At 50.4% G+C, this 18,302-nt stretch overlaps 6 protein-coding genes across 6 annotated transcripts, besides 2 other annotated features; 3 read left to right on the forward strand and 3 right to left on the reverse strand.

Annotated features, from left to right (window-relative positions):
* Positions 1-495: 495 nt before the first annotated feature.
* Positions 496-2,275, forward strand: ACLA_043210 (putative MFS transporter; the record flags this gene model as incomplete). The annotated part of the gene is made up of 6 exons (XM_001275028.1): positions 496-665; positions 736-1,073; positions 1,134-1,304; positions 1,363-1,759; positions 1,810-2,028; positions 2,086-2,275. 6 exons carry the CDS (start codon positions 496-498, stop codon positions 2,273-2,275), a joined length of 1,485 nt encoding a protein of 494 aa, XP_001275029.1.
* A 263-nt stretch (positions 2,276-2,538) lies between these two features.
* Positions 2,539-2,570: a microsatellite.
* Positions 2,539-2,571: a microsatellite.
* Positions 2,572-5,145: 2,574 nt separating this feature from the next.
* Positions 5,146-5,964, reverse strand: ACLA_043220 (ankyrin repeat domain-containing protein; the record flags this gene model as incomplete). Its single annotated transcript, XM_001275029.1, has 1 exon — positions 5,146-5,964. One exon carries the CDS (start codon positions 5,962-5,964, stop codon positions 5,146-5,148), a length of 819 nt encoding a protein of 272 aa, XP_001275030.1.
* A 1,032-nt stretch (positions 5,965-6,996) lies between these two features.
* On the forward strand, positions 6,997-9,063 carry ACLA_043230 (putative C6 transcription factor; the record flags this gene model as incomplete). Its single annotated transcript, XM_001275030.1, has 4 exons — positions 6,997-7,813; positions 7,873-8,290; positions 8,346-8,625; positions 8,686-9,063. 4 exons carry the CDS (start codon positions 6,997-6,999, stop codon positions 9,061-9,063), a joined length of 1,893 nt encoding a protein of 630 aa, XP_001275031.1.
* Positions 9,064-9,625: 562 nt separating this feature from the next.
* Positions 9,626-11,089, reverse strand: ACLA_043240 (F-box domain protein; the record flags this gene model as incomplete). Its single annotated transcript, XM_001275031.1, has 1 exon — positions 9,626-11,089. The coding sequence occupies one exon, from the start codon at positions 11,087-11,089 to the stop codon at positions 9,626-9,628; it is 1,464 nt and encodes a 487-aa protein (XP_001275032.1).
* A 1,194-nt stretch (positions 11,090-12,283) lies between these two features.
* Positions 12,284-15,354, forward strand: ACLA_043250 (uncharacterized protein; the record flags this gene model as incomplete). Its single annotated transcript, XM_001275032.1, has 5 exons — positions 12,284-13,143; positions 13,191-14,176; positions 14,390-14,586; positions 14,649-15,082; positions 15,144-15,354. 5 exons carry the CDS (start codon positions 12,284-12,286, stop codon positions 15,352-15,354), a joined length of 2,688 nt encoding a protein of 895 aa, XP_001275033.1.
* Positions 15,355-15,534: 180 nt separating this feature from the next.
* Positions 15,535-17,405, reverse strand: ACLA_043260 (glycosyl hydrolase family 43 protein; the record flags this gene model as incomplete). Its single annotated transcript, XM_001275033.1, has 10 exons — positions 15,535-15,572; positions 15,627-16,035; positions 16,085-16,175; positions 16,227-16,362; positions 16,472-16,616; positions 16,663-16,750; positions 16,805-17,016; positions 17,069-17,160; positions 17,224-17,284; positions 17,337-17,405. The coding sequence occupies 10 exons, from the start codon at positions 17,403-17,405 to the stop codon at positions 15,535-15,537; spliced, it is 1,341 nt and encodes a 446-aa protein (XP_001275034.1).
* Positions 17,406-18,302: the final 897 nt, after the last annotated feature.

Genomic DNA, 18,302 nt, shown 5'->3' on the forward strand with positions numbered 1-18,302 from the left:
ATACTCAAGCGTGGGACAGGGCAACAGTATGGTTATGGCTAGTACACCTGAACCCTAGATTAGAAAAACCGATGGTATTAATTCGCTTTCTGACATTTGCATTATCCTCCGCGCTGCGCGTCTTCTGCACAGAATCTGCATGTCAGCTCGGCAATCCAGATCACCCACGACAAGAATTTTCACCACGTCAGGATAAACCTGACTCGAACCAAGAGAACAAGCGATGTAATTGGACAAAATATGGCCGTAAATCTCGTCATTTTGGCTTGGGATGTTGCTGTCTCGCTTAGCGGGGACGTCAAAGAAGCTATGATTGCGCCATCCTGCCTTTGTGGTTGCGGCCTCACTTCTAAGACACAACAACCGGATAAGCTTTGCCTTGCAAGGTGCGCGCAACACACCGGGTGTCTTGCTCTCCGCCAGGATATAAAGGTGCGGTGGCAGTCGCAGTTATGTGACCATGGATAACAAATCCAATTTGTGCGGTTTTCCACAATGTCGACGACAACGCCAACTCGCCCCGTCGCAGGGGACATCCACATTCCCATCGCTGCCGCTGAGAAAGAGCTTGGGCTCATTCACGACACAGCCCTCTCATCCAGCGACTCAGACGCAGAGCTCGTAAAGGACTGGGATGAGAAGGAAGAAGCATCCGTGCGACGCAAGTCGGTCATCCCATGCCTCCCCTCCCCAAGCCAAGTCCAAGTAGAACCGCACCGTACTAACACCACCCAGAATCGACCTCATTCTCCTTCCCATCCTCGGCCTCGCCTTCTTCGCACTGCAAGTCGACCGCGGTAACATCAGCGCTGCGCTGACGTCCACCATCACCGAGGACCTGCGCATCACCACCAACCAGATCAACATCGGCTCCCAGCTTCTCTCCGCAGGCATCGTCATCACCGAGATACCGTCGAATATTCTGCTGCAGCGCATCGGGCCACAGGTATGGCTCTCCGGGCAGTTGTTTGCGTGGGGTCTCGTGGCGACGTTCCAGGCGTTTGTCAAGACTTACCCTGCGTACTTGGCTACGCGGTTGTTGTTAGGGTTATTGGAGGGAGGGTTCATACCAGGTGGGTGTCTAATCCCTGGGTCGTGTGTGTGGTTAGTGGATTGATGGCTGACTGGCGCAGGAGCGCTGTATTATCTCTCGACGTGGTATAAAAAGGACGAGACGAGTTTCCGGACGACGCTGTTTTTCTTCGGGCAGATGTTTGCGGGCGCGACGGCGAGTTTGATCTCCGCTGGGTTGTTGCAATTGGATGGGAGAGGGGGGTTGGAGGGCTGGAGGTGGATTTTCTTGGGTATGCAAGCTTTCTCTCCCCCCAAGAAGGGAAGTAAACACATACTGATGGTCTGTAGTGGAAGGGATTATCACGCTGCTTGCTGGGGTTATCTTCACACTGCTCGTGCCTTCCAAGGCAGGTGACGGAAAGCCGTTTCTCAGTGGAGGCCGCTGGAGCTACTTCACGCCTCGCGAGTCCCACATCATTGTGAACCGGGTCTTGTTGGATGATCCGCGAAAGGCGAACGGGCATGTCAAGATCACCGGCTCCGATATCTGGAAGACGGTCCGCCAGCCGCGCATTCTGCAGCACTTCTTCATCACGCTTGTCGCCATGTCCGGCTTCTCGGGCTTGACGCAGTACACGCCCAGCTTGATCAAGTCGTTTGGTTTCGGGGCAGTCCGGGCCAATGCGCTGGCGTCCGTGCCCATCTACGCCAGTATGCTGTGGACGTTGATCCTCTCGTACTTTGCGTGAGTCTTGCCCCGTAGCACCCCGAGCCAACAACAAGCTAACAGATTAGTGATCGCACCGGCCACCGCGGCCCCTTCGTTCTTCTCTCCATCACCTGGAACGTGATCTCCTACACCTGTCTCCGCGTCACGCCATTCACGTCAGACCGGTGGCACAGATACACCGTCCTGACGATCGCTAACGTCGCATACTGCAGCATGCACGTCCTCAACATCGGCTGGCTGTCGGTGTACTGCACAACGCCGCAAGAGCGGAGCATCTCCATGGCGTACGTATCTTTCCATTCCTGCCGAACTCGATCTAGCGTTGTCTAACAAAACAACAGGTTAATCGTGATGGCTGCCAACTGTGCGGGGATTTCCGGCTCGCAGATCTTCCGGACATCAGATGCACCACGGTATCGCAATGCCTTGACGGCGATTTGTGCTTTGGCTGCGGCCTCCTGGGTGCAGACGGTGGTTCTGGGGTTGCAGTATATGTTCCGGAGGAAGAAGGCGAGGAAGTCGGAGTGTTGATTTGTCTATTACACCCTTTCACTGTTGGAAATGAAGTCGTTGGCCATCGTGGTAGTTTTGCCATTTACCTACTTTTTGAAGCCTAATCCAAACCGAGGTTGATGCTGTAATGCTTATAGATGTACTACAACTTAGAATGAAGCCAAAGTCGCCCACACCTCCTTTTCTCTGCGGAGCATTCGTCGCCATTCTTGCGCACAACCTGGTGAAGTAGAGACTCGAGCACCGACCAGGTCGAGGAATCCTCCCCGCCTGCCTTTATTTCATCATCATCATCATCATCATCATCATCATCACGGTGCTTTATTGTTCCTTCAGGGTCCCAGTGGGCCGACTGTGACGCATGGTCGGGCTGGTCAGAGACTCGGGTCCCTAGTAAACAACCAAACGTTATCACACCAGCTCGCCCCTTTGACCCATTGTGCGTTTTAGGATAGCTAAGACCGCGCAGCCTGAGCGGTTCGCTCCTCCCAGGGACCCCGAACCTCAGCCCAGCAAGACGTCCATACATATATCAGGGAGAAGTCTCATCCTCGGACGGAGTATACAGTATCTTCGTCGCCCTTTTCGTCCGCAACCCAGGAAGTGAGGGGATCGGCACCGCGCCAGCCGAGGCACGCTCCGCCATTGGCTTTGGTGAATATGATGGGCACTTGCTTGATTCTCCGAGATCCTATTGGATGGAGACATTATGGTGCGTGTGTAGATGCGCGAGATATCGAGCTCTGGACTATGTTGAGCCAGGAAGGCTTCATGGATCTCACCGGTAATGCTCACATGATGGGAACTACAGACGGAAAAAAAAAATTATTTGTTTGCTGCATGTCAAAACCACAATTAGGATGATAACCCAGCCTGCCCTTGATAGAGCTACAGAAGCCTAAGGTAGACGCTCCTGCTTATTGAGAGTATCAAACCATGGATGGCGGAGGTCCACATTGGGCGCTGATACCTGAAATTGACCCATTCTTGCGGGTTGGCTTAGAAAGTAGATAGTTACAGTTCATGATAATGCAAGGCTTCATTCTCTGCTATTTGGAGGCAAATATAGTATTACTACAGAGTACTCCACCTATACATGATACTTTACAGTCCATACATAGTGCTTGACCCCAGCGGCTGGCAGGGATTGTAATGAGTCAATTCCTTGGTCCACCAGAGAATATGAGACACATTGCCTTTACCTTTATCTTGACTAAAGTTCTAAGTAGTGTTCCAGGCAGCTACTCACGGCAATGGCATGTACAGGAGTAGTAATGGTCCAGCTAGCTGTTGGATTAGAAAATCGGCTTCACAAAACATATCATCTAATTAGGGAAATAAGCCTGGTCACCACCAGGCTTATTATGTCCGCAGTCAGCAATACATAGGTCAAACAGAAAACAACAATATAGGTCCAAAGGAAAGAGAAGAGAATTAAAACCGTCCGAGTGGCGGGGATTGAAAGCATAGAAAATGGCATTTATCCCCTCGGCATCTCGTACTTATCTACCTTCACAAATAGCCCTTTGGCTCTATCTCTCATGGTTTATCTATCTCATCCTCAGGAGGTCTGACTACATGGAGACTATACATGCAGGGGAAAATAATGGCTAATCTCCTGAAGCTGTAGAGACCGTAGTGGTGAGAGCCCTATTAATGAAGGATAGTGATGATAACAGCCACCCTACTGGTCTGAGGCTATTTGGGATCTGCTTGAGCCTGTGTCTGTCAGTATTCCTGACTGCACTTGTATGATGATGCAATGCTATTTTAATATAATATGATCTAAATGCTCATGCGGTCCCTAGGATAAGAATATCGTTGCTACTATTAGTTCTTCTCTTCCTCCTTTACTTTCTCCCTTTTACTTGCCGATGCTAATGCTAACCTCTTATATCAAACTCTGGAGGCTATTCCTAGAAGGATAATTGAATCCTTTAGGCTGTGGTTGGATGAGTGACTACTGACTACCGACTACTGACACTGGGCCAATCCTTGCTGTCACTAATCAGTTGTAAAGCTAGAATGATTTCAGCTGGTATGGGAGTGGTGAGCCTCTTCCTCCACTCCGGGCACTACCTGTCCTCTGCTCATTATGGTGGCAGTTTAATTTCAGCCTGTAGCTGACACTATACAATATACGCATGGGACTCTTCCACAATCTCAGATTTGGTCGTTTCGAGACTGTTCTCGAGGCTTACCCGTCCATGCACTTTCTCCATGATACCCACTGATGATTTCCACGCACAGCGAGACCAAAGTGGAAGTTATTCTATCGGCTGTATTTTATATGGAACAAAATGGTCGCTCAGAGTCCCCCCAGACCAGAACAGTATGTACTTTCCACCAGGTACCAACTACTGCGTATACCGGTCTGGAAGCCCGCCGCAAAATGAGATTGATCCACCAGGCTTCGGCTCTGTAACATCAAATTGATACCTGACATCTATTTGACTTTTGCGGCACTGCGGCATCTTGAGATCAGTCTGGCATATTAACCTTTCCTAGAGCACCAGACAAGGTGTATTTCAACAGCACAAAAGGACTCTTACGATCCGAATTTGAGGCTCTCGACTCGATGCGGCGTCCTAGGACCCAATAGCTTGTCAACAGCAGCAGGCGGGCGTGCGACTTGTATCACCAGCATGAGTGGGCTGATTCAAGATGGTGGACCGCAGCTGAAACCTGCTTCGAGGGGATCAAGGACCGTTTGTACAAGATTTGGCACTTTGATGCCGATCGTATGGTACAATAGACAGTGATGGAGTACAGGGGCCGACTACCCAAAGCGACACCTGTAGGTGAGATCCAGATATGACAACACAGTATTGCATGTAGGCCAACAAGCAGAGAGATGCCAGAGGGAACATCTCATCGCAGATTAACCACTAGGTAGGAGAGAGAGGCCGCCAACTTTGAGCATGACCATCAAAATATCGAGTAACCTCTGTCACACCCGTCCTATCCATCAGGGCTATGAATAGCTCGTCATCGGCATACCCCGAATCGACATCCCCTGCGGCATGCTGCAGCGGCGTAAGTCCATCGTGATCCACAGAGCTTGCATCAACATCCTCTCGCTGCAGCAGTAACTTCACAGCCTCTAGCTCTCCATACTCGGCAGCCCATGAGAGAGGTGTCCGACCGTTCTGGTCTGGTAAGTCGGCACAGAGATCCTCTCTCTCCAGTAGCAATGCAATATTGTTCATATTGAGATTGACGTAATCACCCCCGGACATTGCCAGAGAAAGCGCCGTCCGGCCACCTTCGCCTCTTGCATTTACATCGAGCCGTTCTTGTCTGAGCAAGACCTCCAGCAGTTCGTTTTTTCCCCAAACAAGGGCATGGTATAGCGGTGTGGTCCCGTATGAGGTCCTCACATTGATATCCACGCCACCATGGTCGAGCAAGAGTTGGACGGATTCAACCCTTGAGTAGGCGATAGCCGATAGTAATAGCGTGTACTCGTAATTATCCTTTACGTTGGGGTCAATGGCTTGATGGCAAAGGAGGACGCGTAGTAATTCAGGGTGATTTTCGGGCACAGCTAGGTGTAACATGGTGCGGCCTTTCTTATCGCGCTTCTCAAGATGTCGAGACGATAGTAGTGCAAAGAGCGGTGGGGATGTGATGAGACATTTCAGCAGCTCGTCTGGGCCAAGGTAGTCTAGAATGGAAAGAATGAGTTCCGTTGGTAATGGCCACATAGCTGGTGGTTTCTGAAGCACTCCGGAGATGTGTTATGTTTGGAAGCTAGTTTGTTCTGGGGGAATTTTATAGCCATCAAGTTATTTAGTCGGCATGTTCATTCGGATGAGGGAGCTAGAATATCTAGGCCATGTGAGTCATGCGATATTCTGAACGACAGCTAGTATAAAATTGGTTATACTCATTTCAATTTGACCTATTGGCTGCCTGCCTAGAGAAGGGAATAGGAGTCGACGTGAGCCTACATGATTTATTTTCGAATCAAGTATTACATATGGGGTGTCCTAGCGATGCTCAGTTATATAAATAAATAGATAAAAAAAGGCCATATCACTTTTCTTGCGTACTGAGTGTTCTGCTTGTCCATCGATGTCTTGCACAACGAGAGGATATATGTCACTTTCGAGCCTTTCATGTATCATATCTGAGGAAGACTAGAGAAACTAGCACCGTCCTACGGTATGCCAACATCCAGGATCCGTTTATCCAGTTGCCCTTGCAGTTCTACACCACTCTTAGCCAATCAATCAATGGGGGTTTGTTGAATATCTGACCTGCAGGTAACACTGCATGAGGGCACTACGGAGGTTTTTTTTAGGGCATCAACCCGCTTTCCCAACGTTCTAATCAACAAGAATTGTACTCGAAAAAATGCCAGCAGTATCAACTAGGGACTCGAAATGCCCTACAAATGCCACATGGTCAATCTGGATCGACTACAAACCTAGCAACAAGCCTACGTCTGGACCTTTGTCACGGTGCCTCCTTGCTCATCTTGTAAACAGGTCCAAACTAGAGCTGCAGAGACGGCAGGGATACCATGCATATCGTCGAGTTGGGAGTACAGCACCTCTACTTAAATCCCCCAACATCTGCCACTGCCAACTCACTCCAACCCATCACTTTTCCCGATGTTTTCTCCGCGGCGCAATGGCCTGCAGGCATCCTGCGAGCCATGCCGCAGTTCCAAACTCCACTGCGATCATTCCACGCCTGTGTGCAAACGCTGTCTTCGTCGAGGAAAATCCGATATGTGTGTTTATGGGACCTCGTCTAAAAGTCGCAGCTGGTATTCCGAGCCAGTTTCTCCCCCGCAGACGGCAGTTGGCTCCGACAATGGTGTATCCGGGCCGTTTATGGTGGACGGGGACAGGAAGACTTTGCTAAGCCCATTTTCGGAATCTCTGGGACTGACGAGCTACTCTGGCCCGTTTAGCGAGGAGGGTGGTTCTGCGAATGGGATTGGTGCGCCACTAACTATGGTGGAATACGATTGCGCGGTTCCCAGTCCCAAGCAGGTCCAGCTGGGGGCGCGGTTATTGCTGACTTTATTTGAGAACCTGTCGCTGTATGAGAATGTGTCTGAGAATCTGTGGGATATGTCACCGGAGGGATGTGTCGTTGGCTATCAGCTCGTTCGTATGCTGTTTACGGCTTTGAAGGACGCGCATCGACCGTGGGCCATAGAGGGTCAGGATGCGAAGCAGCGATACTTTGAGAACTTGATGGGATGGTCTCGGAAGATATTCAACGAGCGATCCGATCCGATACATTTCGACCCGTCGACATCCCCTGATGAGTATATCCGGTTAGTTGCCGGCCGATGGGAGGGAATTGGCTTGGTATTCGCTGTCGTGGGACAAGGCGCAATGCTGGAGAGAGATTGGAAGTCGGTATCTCAGATCGGAGGTACTGTACCAGCTGATCAACGGTCACTGGGGATACTTGCTGCTACGGCCAGTGATGCCTGTCTTCAATTCTGCGACGACTCGGGAGTGGTTCATAATCCACTGGGTTGGCTTCTTTATCAGCATACCCATCTACTGACTCTCGTTTATGGTAACAATGGTATGCCTGTGAACTCTTCTACTCATTGACCATGCCACTTTTTATACTAACACCAACAGACTATCGGCCATGGCGGAAACTGGCTCAATTGTCCACTGTCACATTCAGTCTCAGCCTCCACTATGCCAAACACCACACACGCATGCCCTTCTTCCTGGAGCAGCTTCACAAACGTCTTATGACCGGCGCCTACAGTATGGATAAGCATCTCGCCACTTTTGTGGGACGGCCACCCCAAATCAGCTGGCGATACTGCGATGTACAACTGCCCCTGGATCTGGGATACGACGAAATCCTAGCCGATCCGCACACTCGCGACATTGCCCTCAGCAGACTAGACGCAAACGGCTGGAACACTGCCGGAGTCATCCACAAGGCGCAATGGATGCGCGTGGCGCTTCTGATTGGCTCGATCAGAGAGCAGATACTCGAGTTATCGCTGAGTCGATATGTCGACGACCTTCCCCAGAAAGCCAAGTGAGTATCGCAACTCGACCAAGATACCTGAGCTTCACTCACTGATATTTAAAAGGCAAGTATCTGAGAATTCCCGCAGAAACTGGGACGAACTGCCCAGTTTCCTCCGCTGGTACCCCGGTCGTGCCAGCTCCGACAACAGTGACAGCCTACTCATCCCGCTCTATCTAGACTTTCTCTACAACGACTTTCTTCTCAATCTGCTCCTTGTGAAGCGGTCGCAGAATGGCCCTGATGTCCTGATTACCGTGGCCCAGAGGATACTAAGCACAGTCCTGGAGCTCATCGGGAAGGAGTTGGCATCGGGAGCTGGCATGTGCAAGATAGGCTGGAACGTGAGGCTGATTTCCCCCTAGCGCCCTATCAATTCCCCCATGAATCTTACCAAGGCACAGGCATGTTTCTTTGGCATCCCCGCTGCTGGCGTCCTAGCCATCGAACTCCTATGCCAAACCAATGCGTCTCCACAAACCTCGCTCTCGACGTCTCGACGCCCCGAGACCATCCAAAATCTGAGTGTCTTCACCTCGTATCTTCAGTATCTGGTTCAACCGCATGAAGGAAACTACCACATCTGTCAGCAGGCACGGCGTGTCCTGGGGCATATCCTGAATCACATCTTGTCGACTCATCCGCCGCCGCTGCCCTCTGCTCTTCCCACAGATGCGGTAGCGGCGGACTGGTTGAATGGGGAGGGAATCTTGCTAGAGGATGGGACGAGTTTTGTGAAGTGGGCCGAGGGATCGAAGATGGATTTGATGAGCAGTCCTTGACGGCGAAAATGCGGAGAAATGGGAGTATGGATGTGACAACCTTCAGCTTGACAAGTTCCGTACCAGCAGCGGCAATGTAACTCATCGTAAATCATACCATCCAAGCTCATAGGTTGCGCAGTTTCCCCGGAGCAATGGAAGAATAAAAGATCGGGAGGGTTTATGGGTTCCCCTTATCAGGCTATGATATCAACCGCTATGCTCGACTTACTTCATAAGGTTGAGGTACAGCCTCACTGATAGTAGAAGGCCTTATACAATCCCTGCTGGGTTGGTAGTCAATAGCATCCCCTAGCCTGAGCTTTGTATAATAAAAGGGCTGCTTTGTGACCAATCCATGGCTCATTGGAAGTTAGATATCGGTGCCGTTGGGCTACCACATCTCAAGAGGAAGTGCATCTATATCTATAAGAGTATAGAATCCCAGGCTGGGGGCAGGATGAACACCTGTCGTAGTCAAGCCATTCGGTATGTCTTTGAATGGAGAAAGATCCTTCTTTATCCCGCTAGTACGTTCATAATCCAAAACCAACCTACATCTCAGACAAGGAACTGGACATGATCACTCCTCTTCCCTATCTCCTCCCCATTGATTATTGATCCGGAAATAAGAAAAAGTCACGCCTGACTTTTCAACCTCGGCGGCGATTTTGGCATACTGTCTACCGTATGCCGACTGCTTCCTGTACGGTTCAACTATGTAAACCTCTCGGAGTGCCGGCACCTCAGCCTCCTTCCTCGCGGCGAAGTTCCGGAATAGAGAATCGAGCGCCGGTTGCTCATCATCCGTTTCGCAGCCTTCCAACGAAAGACAAGACACAGATGCAGGCACAATATCTCCAAGTAGCGACTCGACATAGCCTTCTCCGTGTTCCTCTCCAGCAGCAGCCAGCTGGTTGCACGTTGCGACTGCCAGAGGAAGCTCTAGCTGCCGCAGCTGCGGAAAGCCACGCATGGACACCTTGCCTGGCAGAATTGAGCCCTGGAACGGACGGTAATTGACGCATAGCTCTACGAGGTGTGACCCCACTGTCTGTTGAATTGTCCTGATAAATTGGCAAAGATCCCAGTCTTGCGGTTCATCGGTGGCCCTCGTCCAGCGCGAGTAGCATAATGTCTTGAGGTGTGGTGTGTGCTTTAGAAGCTCGCCAATGGCCCTGCTGCTGATATTGGCCCGCCAAAAATGAACTGTTTCGAGGGTGGATTTCAAACCATCACGCATGTATCTGGACACCAGGCGTTCGTCACCGTCGGCCATGCATACACCGCGGGGGCTGTAGAACGACCGGAGATGCGGCAGAACCAGAAACGGAGCCAGCAAATCGAGGGAGAATCGGCCTGTGGGTTCGTATCTGCCCTCGGCCTCTAGTCTGGTGACTCCGGCGATGCTGGGTGCATTGCGAAGTAGATGAGCCTGTCTAGCTCTTCGGATGATGGTCTCGACGAGCTTATCAGTTCTGGCAACGGGCTGCCAGGATGCAGGAAGCTTGAGGCGCTTGACATTGGGCAGGAGCGTCAGAAGAAACGCCGCGGCGTGTTGCGAGTAGATCGAGGCGTCGAATTCGTCGAATTCCTTTTCCATGGCGGCATAATATTCCTTCCAATCGAGCCCTGCTTCTTTCAGGTAGAGGGAGCTGGCCATCAACTGAGCCACAGCTTCAGGCCGGTGGTCGTTCTCATACCAAGTAAAATCCATCCGCGGTGCTCTTTGGCTGTCGAGATTGCAGTCTGCCTCTCGCATGTAGCGAGCGATACGTGGCTCAGCACCAATGCGTGCGAGCAGATTGTATGCAGAGCAGCACGCGTAAGGCTCGCGTATGTAGTAAAGGTGGCTCTGCCATAGCCCTTTCATTTTAAAATATTTGAAACGCTGATAATAGAAGCGGATCTCATTGTGGTGCGCGATGAACGGGGTGCAGAGCTCGTACAGAAGTTTACAAGTCAATGCCAGACCCTCGAACGCATCAGGAATGGAGTGTAGGATGATTTTCTCAAGAAGCTCATTTGGCAGACGCATCAGTGCCATGGTTGTGTTTGAGAGATGAGGGAATAAATGTCACTTGTCGGGATTGGGAAGTGGTATGTGTTTAAAGAACAAATGGAGACATGCCGGTCTATAAAGTGATGAGGTATTTATCTTAGCCCCTTCCATATCAACAGGAACAAAGGATCAATAGAGTGGGAGGAGGGCACTATTCGACGGCGCTACTTCTGTCACTATTTGACTACCACTGAGAAGCTGCATGAAGCCAACAGTTGAGGGTTAGTGTCTCCTTGCTTGACATGCTAAGACCCTAAGCTCCCGCCCCTGCCGGCATCGAGCTTAGCATAGTCCACTCAATTCATGCAGCTGGAAGACCAATGGATTAAAAAAAAGAGAGAGAAAAACCGTATAAGCTCATATGTGTTATACGAAATACTTTTCTTCCTTGTGGCCCCATATCGGCGTTCTTCTCAGGGGTACGATGATTGCTTCTCAAATGACATACATGGATGAATCCCTGTAGAGTAGAGTATGAAACAATGACCGCAGACTGCTGCAGCACCCTTAGCGTCAACCTATACTCTGGGGGCTATGGATATATAATCTGAGCGCTGTGGACCTGTGCAATCAGTGACCTGATATCCTAACCCCCATCTGCGGTGGAATCCGAAACCTGGCCCCCAGATATCTCTATCATATGAAGCAACAAATTAACAGCAGCAAAGCGTATACATACACAAGCCCTCGTTCAAGACATCGTGTGGCCGCCTCCACAGTCGATAGTTGGGTCCCAAGAGGAAAGAGAGCGCGACACCTTTCATTTTGGTGATGTATGCAGGAGAGAGCATCATGTGGATTATCAACTTCTTCCAGGAGTCTTTCCATGCTCAGGGCGTTGTTGTTTCAGTAATACTACCATATCAGCGCAATCAACCAACAATTGGGGGCTTCGAGGGCCATTTGGGCTCTTGAGGCCATCTACTGCTTTCTGGATGGTGTTGAAGATGTGTATAAAATCTTGAGAATCTCCGTTCGATGATGGGGGGAAAGCAGCAAGCAGCACAGTTCTCAATTTCTATCCAGTACCATCACTATCTAGCATCAATTGTTTTCATCTCAGTAGACTCGTCCTCAATGCATCTTCTCTTGTACATTCTCCCAATTATATGGACAGCCACGGCTGTCGTTGTGCCAATACAGGGGCGCGCAGATCCATGCCTTCAAGATGTCCAGGACATGGTGGAATACCTCGATGGGCCCACCAACGACGGCACTGCAGGCATAGGAGCTGAGTTTGAGAGCCCCTTCTTCTATTTTGAAAACTACAAATGCAATTTGGATGACACCAATGCGGCGAAGAAAAAAGTTCTTGCAGGTCGCAGAGGACCAAATTGGGTCCTGACGGCAGACACGGGGGATGGCCCTGGGAAAGTCAAAGGAGAGTATATTCTGAACGGCGAAGCGATCAAAGTCGGCAGTGGGGACGCTGCCAGAGCAGGGAAAGCAATAGCAGATGATTTTGTGAGTGGCCAAGCAACCAATACCGGTGTATCTTCATTGTTGACATCTGGCCAGCTAAACTGGGCGCCATGGAAAGCTCCAGTAAGAGCTACTGTTGGCATCGAGGACAACAAATGCAATCCCTGGACGATCGGGTCGCCCGGTAAGAGAGACAGTGGGCTGAACACGTTGTGGATGCCACAGATCACTGCGCCTATGCCCCTAGAGGCAGTCTATAGCCTGATGAAATTGCAGTTTCAGACAGAAGACCCGCCCGTCCTCGCCAAAGACTATATGTATGGCAAGAACTATCTGATTCTTGTCATGCCGAAATATTTTGAGGGAAACCCCAATGGTATTGATCCGAGCAAGGTTACCGACGATGTACTCGCATTCTGCTCCTTGGTTTTATCCTATGCGAAAGCCGCAAGCGACCCTCTGAAGCCGGACGAGAGCCCTAAGTTGCGTACAACCTTCATGCCTCGCACCGACTTCAATACCCTTTTCAAACAAGTGAAGTCGAAGATCCCGGGCGACCTTTTCAGTCTCTTCAATTTCCTAGCATGCTCCAAAGCAAATGGGACACGCGAGGTCATGTACGTACGCCAACCCTCCTTGCATGCTCGACTAACGACGTCTCCAGGTTCGATGAGAAGTACTGCTCTAAACAAGGGTCCAAGATCATTTCCAACAACAAATTTGGCGATCTGGCTTATACCAACGTTGCACGTCATCCCCATGCCACTATGAGCGTCAAATCCTGGATCCAAGGTATTGGCGCCTTGTCTCCCTCTCCAGACTTGCTCTCGAAATTCGACAAAAGTATCGACGGTTCCATCGGAGGCCTCGGGTCTAGAATGGAGAGGATGTACGGCTCCCAACGCTCTGTCCCTTTGTTCGAGTTCCGCAATCTCGGGGAGACAGCCACCGTGGGTATTGAGGGCTTCATGGCCGAGATAGACTCAACCATCCAGGACCTTCACAGGAAGTACGAGAACGCACCTGGCGGGCGAAACGCACGACGTGCAGTGGCATCAGCCTGCGCCTTGAATGCTCCCACGACAAAAACCATCTCCACCGCAAAACCCGAAGTTACGTGCAACACATTCTCGGATCCAGATAACAACGCACCATCCGGGTGTAAATGTAGTGGCATGGATGGCACTTATTCTTTCCTCACTCCCTCCGGCACTCAAACTGGCTTCAATATCTGCGGGTACACCACCAAGCCAACGGCTACCGTTGGTGCCTCCCATGGTCCGTTCTACACCACAAGGCCTGATGGCGTCGTTGTTTCATGTGCTACTTCTACCTATCACAATTATGCCGTCAATTCTAAGCCAACATGTGCAGGCACCACCAAAGCTGTCTCGACTGTTGCATCTATTGCGTCTTCCTACTCTTCTTCTCAGAGGGCCGCATTGTCAGCTACGGCTTGCAATTCCTTGGCTCCAGCTGCCTCACAATGGGCAGCAGCAGACTGTGAAGGCGCTTGGACGTCTGCCATCAACAACTATAACTCCCACAAGACCTCCACATCCAAGCCGCAGGAGAACTTCATTTGGAGTATTGCGAACTATTTCGGACTACCTGGTGACATGGACTGCGCTGACCTTGCTAGTGATAACCGTACGTCTGCCCTATGATTTATTCGTTGAGCTTTTGACTGATTCGGATATGCAGATTGTCAATCCACCTTCACGTGTGCCAATGCCAAATCCCCTGCCGGGGCATTGATAGGGAGCTCACTCGGACAATTGGGAGGGGTGAGTCTCTTACCTTACTGCTTAACTGTATGACCATACACTGACCAACCATATAGGCCTTCTACAACCACGCCAGTCCTATCGGAGCTTTTCTCAACCATCAAAAATGGTGTTTTTGAAGCAAAGGCGGTGGTAACTGAGCTGGTTGGGATGAGCAGCAGCCACTTTGCCGGGAGTTTCCAGGCAGTGGCCTCCGGCGCTGTCGAAGAGAACATCCTTGGCCAAAACGTTGGGGGCATGATGAAATCCGCCTTCGGCAGTCTTACTACAATTGTGGGTATCCCTGGATTATTGAGAGTCCGTGGAAACCGCGTATAGCTGATCTGCTACCCCAGGACGAATATCTCTTCAATGGCTCATCCATCTCGACATTGCACTCCATCATCACGGGTGGACAACTCCTAGAACCCAACTGGGTCCCCCCGAGTCTGAATTCGCTCATGAACGGCCCAATCCTAAATGCATTCCTCGCTTCCCTAATTCCTCTGGCCTGGCAAAAATCGCCCAGCCCGGTCATCCCCGTGATCATCAACTCTGGCCATATGTGCGGTGAGAAGTCTTCCTCAGATCTTTCCGAGTGGTTGGAGCCGGCTGTCGCGGCCAAGACAGGAGTTTGCTATCAAAATCAGATGTGGTATGGCGTGGGCTGTCAGAAGAGTCCAATCTGCCCCCATAACCTATGCGGTATCGGGCGGTTTACCATCCTGCCGGGAACCTCGTCCCTGGGTTCCAAAGCCTGGCCTATTACCTTTGATCAGATCGTCCAAGCGTGAGTCACTGAGCCCTTGCTGCGATTTCGGCATACTAACTGCATCTTGCTTGTTGCATAGATCTGTCAATGGCTATATGCAAAATAGAAAGAAGAACGGTGGTGGTTTCGCAAAAGCGGCAGACACAGCAGCACTATCGGCTATCTACGACCAGAACATCACTGCTCCTGGGGTCAATACTATCCCAGTCTGTGGATTGGATGAGCTACTCCATAATCTGGATGCGTACTTCAACAGGCACGTGCAGAGTAAGAACTTTCCTTGCAATTGATGCCACCGCTGTCTTGCTAGGCCAGTACACATTGGAAGGGGATACACTTCGTAAGTGTAGGATATGCTTATACGGGCTACGATCCTCATACCCTGGGTTTTCATTTCCAGAGAGATACCATACTTTTGCTTTTATTTTATTTTAGTCAATGTATTCATCTTTTGTCTTCTATATACATACTTACGAATTTGGCACTACGAGCCGATCAATATCCGGACCTATCACCACGTCAGTCACTCCGGCAGATCTATCAGAAGGAAGAGACCACCCACCATATTGCCCTTGATACCCACTGAAAGTAATCGTGTTACTCCCAACTTGCAACCGAACATGCAAAGCAGAAGACGCAGGGGTATTCCCATCCTGCGAGGGCAAGAATGCCAGAATCTGCGACTCCCCGTTGACACTCACCGTCACATACCGCTGGGCGGAATCGCCGTTCTCGAACTGCACACGGATGGTGGTCATGCTCGACGCACCGGCTACACCTCTGATCTTCAGTGTTCCATTGCCTGAACCCCCGATCCAACCGACAGACTTGCGGCCGGAACAACCGCTGCAAGAGACGGTTTTGGCGCCGTTGGAGAGGATATTGTTGGAGGATTCGGCTTCGATGGTTGTTGTTGCGCCGCCGGCGGACCAGGTTCCGTCGAGAGGGAGGATCCAGGAACCTGGGTTTTGCTGGTGGGGTTAGTATACAATCTATCTGGAAGAAATGGGGCATGCTTACCAGGCTGGCTTGTGTTCCCTGGATAGTCAAGGGAAGCCAGATGTAGGTCGATGCCATGAGGTTGGATGATTTCCAGCGGTCACCCATGTACCTAACACAGTTAGATGGTAGGAGGACAATGCGGATGGGGAGGAATTGTTACACTACGGAGTTCCCGACTCCGAAGATGAAGTTAGTCTGGGAGTCGTATGTGTGGGTTCCAGAAGGGGCAAAATTGGCCCAGGAGCTCCAAGTGCCCTGGAGATCTGTAGCGGTGGTGTATTTGTTGTCGTTGGTTGCTATGATAGTGGTTGTCAGAAATAGCTTTTTAGAACGTCAAGATTGAGCACGTACACCATCCTGTAGGATTTTAGCCTTGTTAGCGGACATTGAAAGGGGGTGGGTTACCGGTTAATTGAGATCCAAATAGAAAGTATACCCCGTCCTGCTTGTACATCGCTGGGGCTTCGATATGCTCTGGAAAGAGATAGATGGTCGAGTCCAGATTCGTGTAATCATCGGTCAGTCTGTTAATCCTCAATCCATTGGGGCGCTGCAGAGAGGTAAGCTTAATTCAGGCGAGATTTGTCTCAGCTTACATCTTCCGTGAGCAGATACGCCGAGCTATCGTCATCCTTGAACAAGCCTATGTCGCGCGATTGCTGGCCCAAAGGTCGGAATGACCCTCTTATAATCGGGTCAGGATAATCACTGCAAGGTACAGTACAGCACAATCCTCACAGATAATTATATTGCCCACAGACGCTGAACGAGGTCGCCACGCCAGTTTTGGCCTCCTTGTAGGAGCTGTCGTCGATATGCATCCACATCACATACGTGGAGGTCGCCTCGTTGTAGATGACCTTGGGCCGTTCAACAACCCGGTTCGGTCCAAGGTCTCCACTGCCTTGTCGCGACAGGAGCTCGCTGACAAAGGTCCATTCCACCAAGTTCTGTGCGAATCAATCATTGGATTGATTGGGTAGAGAATGGCCGGGTACATACTGTGCTGGAGTAACAATTGATAGACTGAAATGCACTGCCGTCGAGCTTGTTCTCGCCAATCCAGTAGTAGGTGGAATCGACCTCGATGATTCCTTAATAGACAGCGTAGGATTAGAAATGAGTCGCCTCTATGTTTCTGGGAGGAAGCGTGATACCTCCGCCATGTGCCTGGATATGCTGATTTGTACCATCGGCAGTCCAAGTCGCTCCGGGGACCTATCGGTGTCAGAGAGATTATATCCACAATTTGAAAGATGGAGATGCAAACTATTTGCAACGAAGCAACAGTGGCTTGAGCCAATGCCAGAATTGAGATCAGGCGGTTGATGAGCAACATCTTGGTCCTTGGGGTCACAACCACGCGATAAATACCAAAGAACTTCAGATGTTGCAGATGTTCAGCAGCTTCGGTTTATTTATAAGAAAAAAGGGGCGGGGTTTGCAACGAAATCCCTGTTTGAAGACGGACATTGTGCCGGAACAAGCATCTGCTGCAAGTCGTTTAAGAGAAACAAGAACTCCTTCATCAGCGTCGGCTATTGGCACAAGATTGGAGCTTAGACTCGACGATCTCCGGCAGTAGCAATAAAGCCGATATATTTCCACCCGAGAAGTAGTCCGACGTAGCAGTGTTGGAGAACTCTTAGTGTGACTTGACGGGCCATATCATGTTTCAGCTTGATAGGAGGCAGACACTGTTTGATGCAGAGAACCTTTTGATGAAGGGATGGGGATTTAAATTCCGACAAAGTGTTCAAGAAGAACCTTCGAATGAAAATGACCGCATCCTGTTTAAAAAAACTTATCGATGTCCTAGATGGAAAGGGCAGAACATTCTTTTTCCTGTCCTGCATGGTGGTTGGAAGTGAGAAAGTCATTCCCCCAAAGCTGATCACAATGTCATCCCTGGACAAGGTGATGCAAAATCACCTGTGGGCGATCCAAATAACTTGCTGTTCATTATATATAAACGATCCGTCAGACCCCAGAAGCCCGAGCTTGAAGCTGTGAAATCATGAGTCCAACGTGGCTATGGCGGATGGATTCCCTTCCGATATCAAAGACGAGGAACGTCAACATGGCCTCCCAAAGATCAAGTAGAACTCAATTCATCCAATCGGTTACCTGTCGACCAAATGGATACGAGAGGAGCAGAAGCCAAGCACGCAAAGGTCCACATGCATGATCGGATTCCCTGTGGCTGTGAAGTACTCGGGAGAGGATTTGAACCGAG

Source organism: Aspergillus clavatus, genomic scaffold, assembly GCF_000002715.2.
Source record: "Aspergillus clavatus NRRL 1 1099423829792 genomic scaffold, whole genome shotgun sequence".
Taxonomy (NCBI): Eukaryota; Fungi; Ascomycota; class Eurotiomycetes; order Eurotiales; family Aspergillaceae; genus Aspergillus; species Aspergillus clavatus.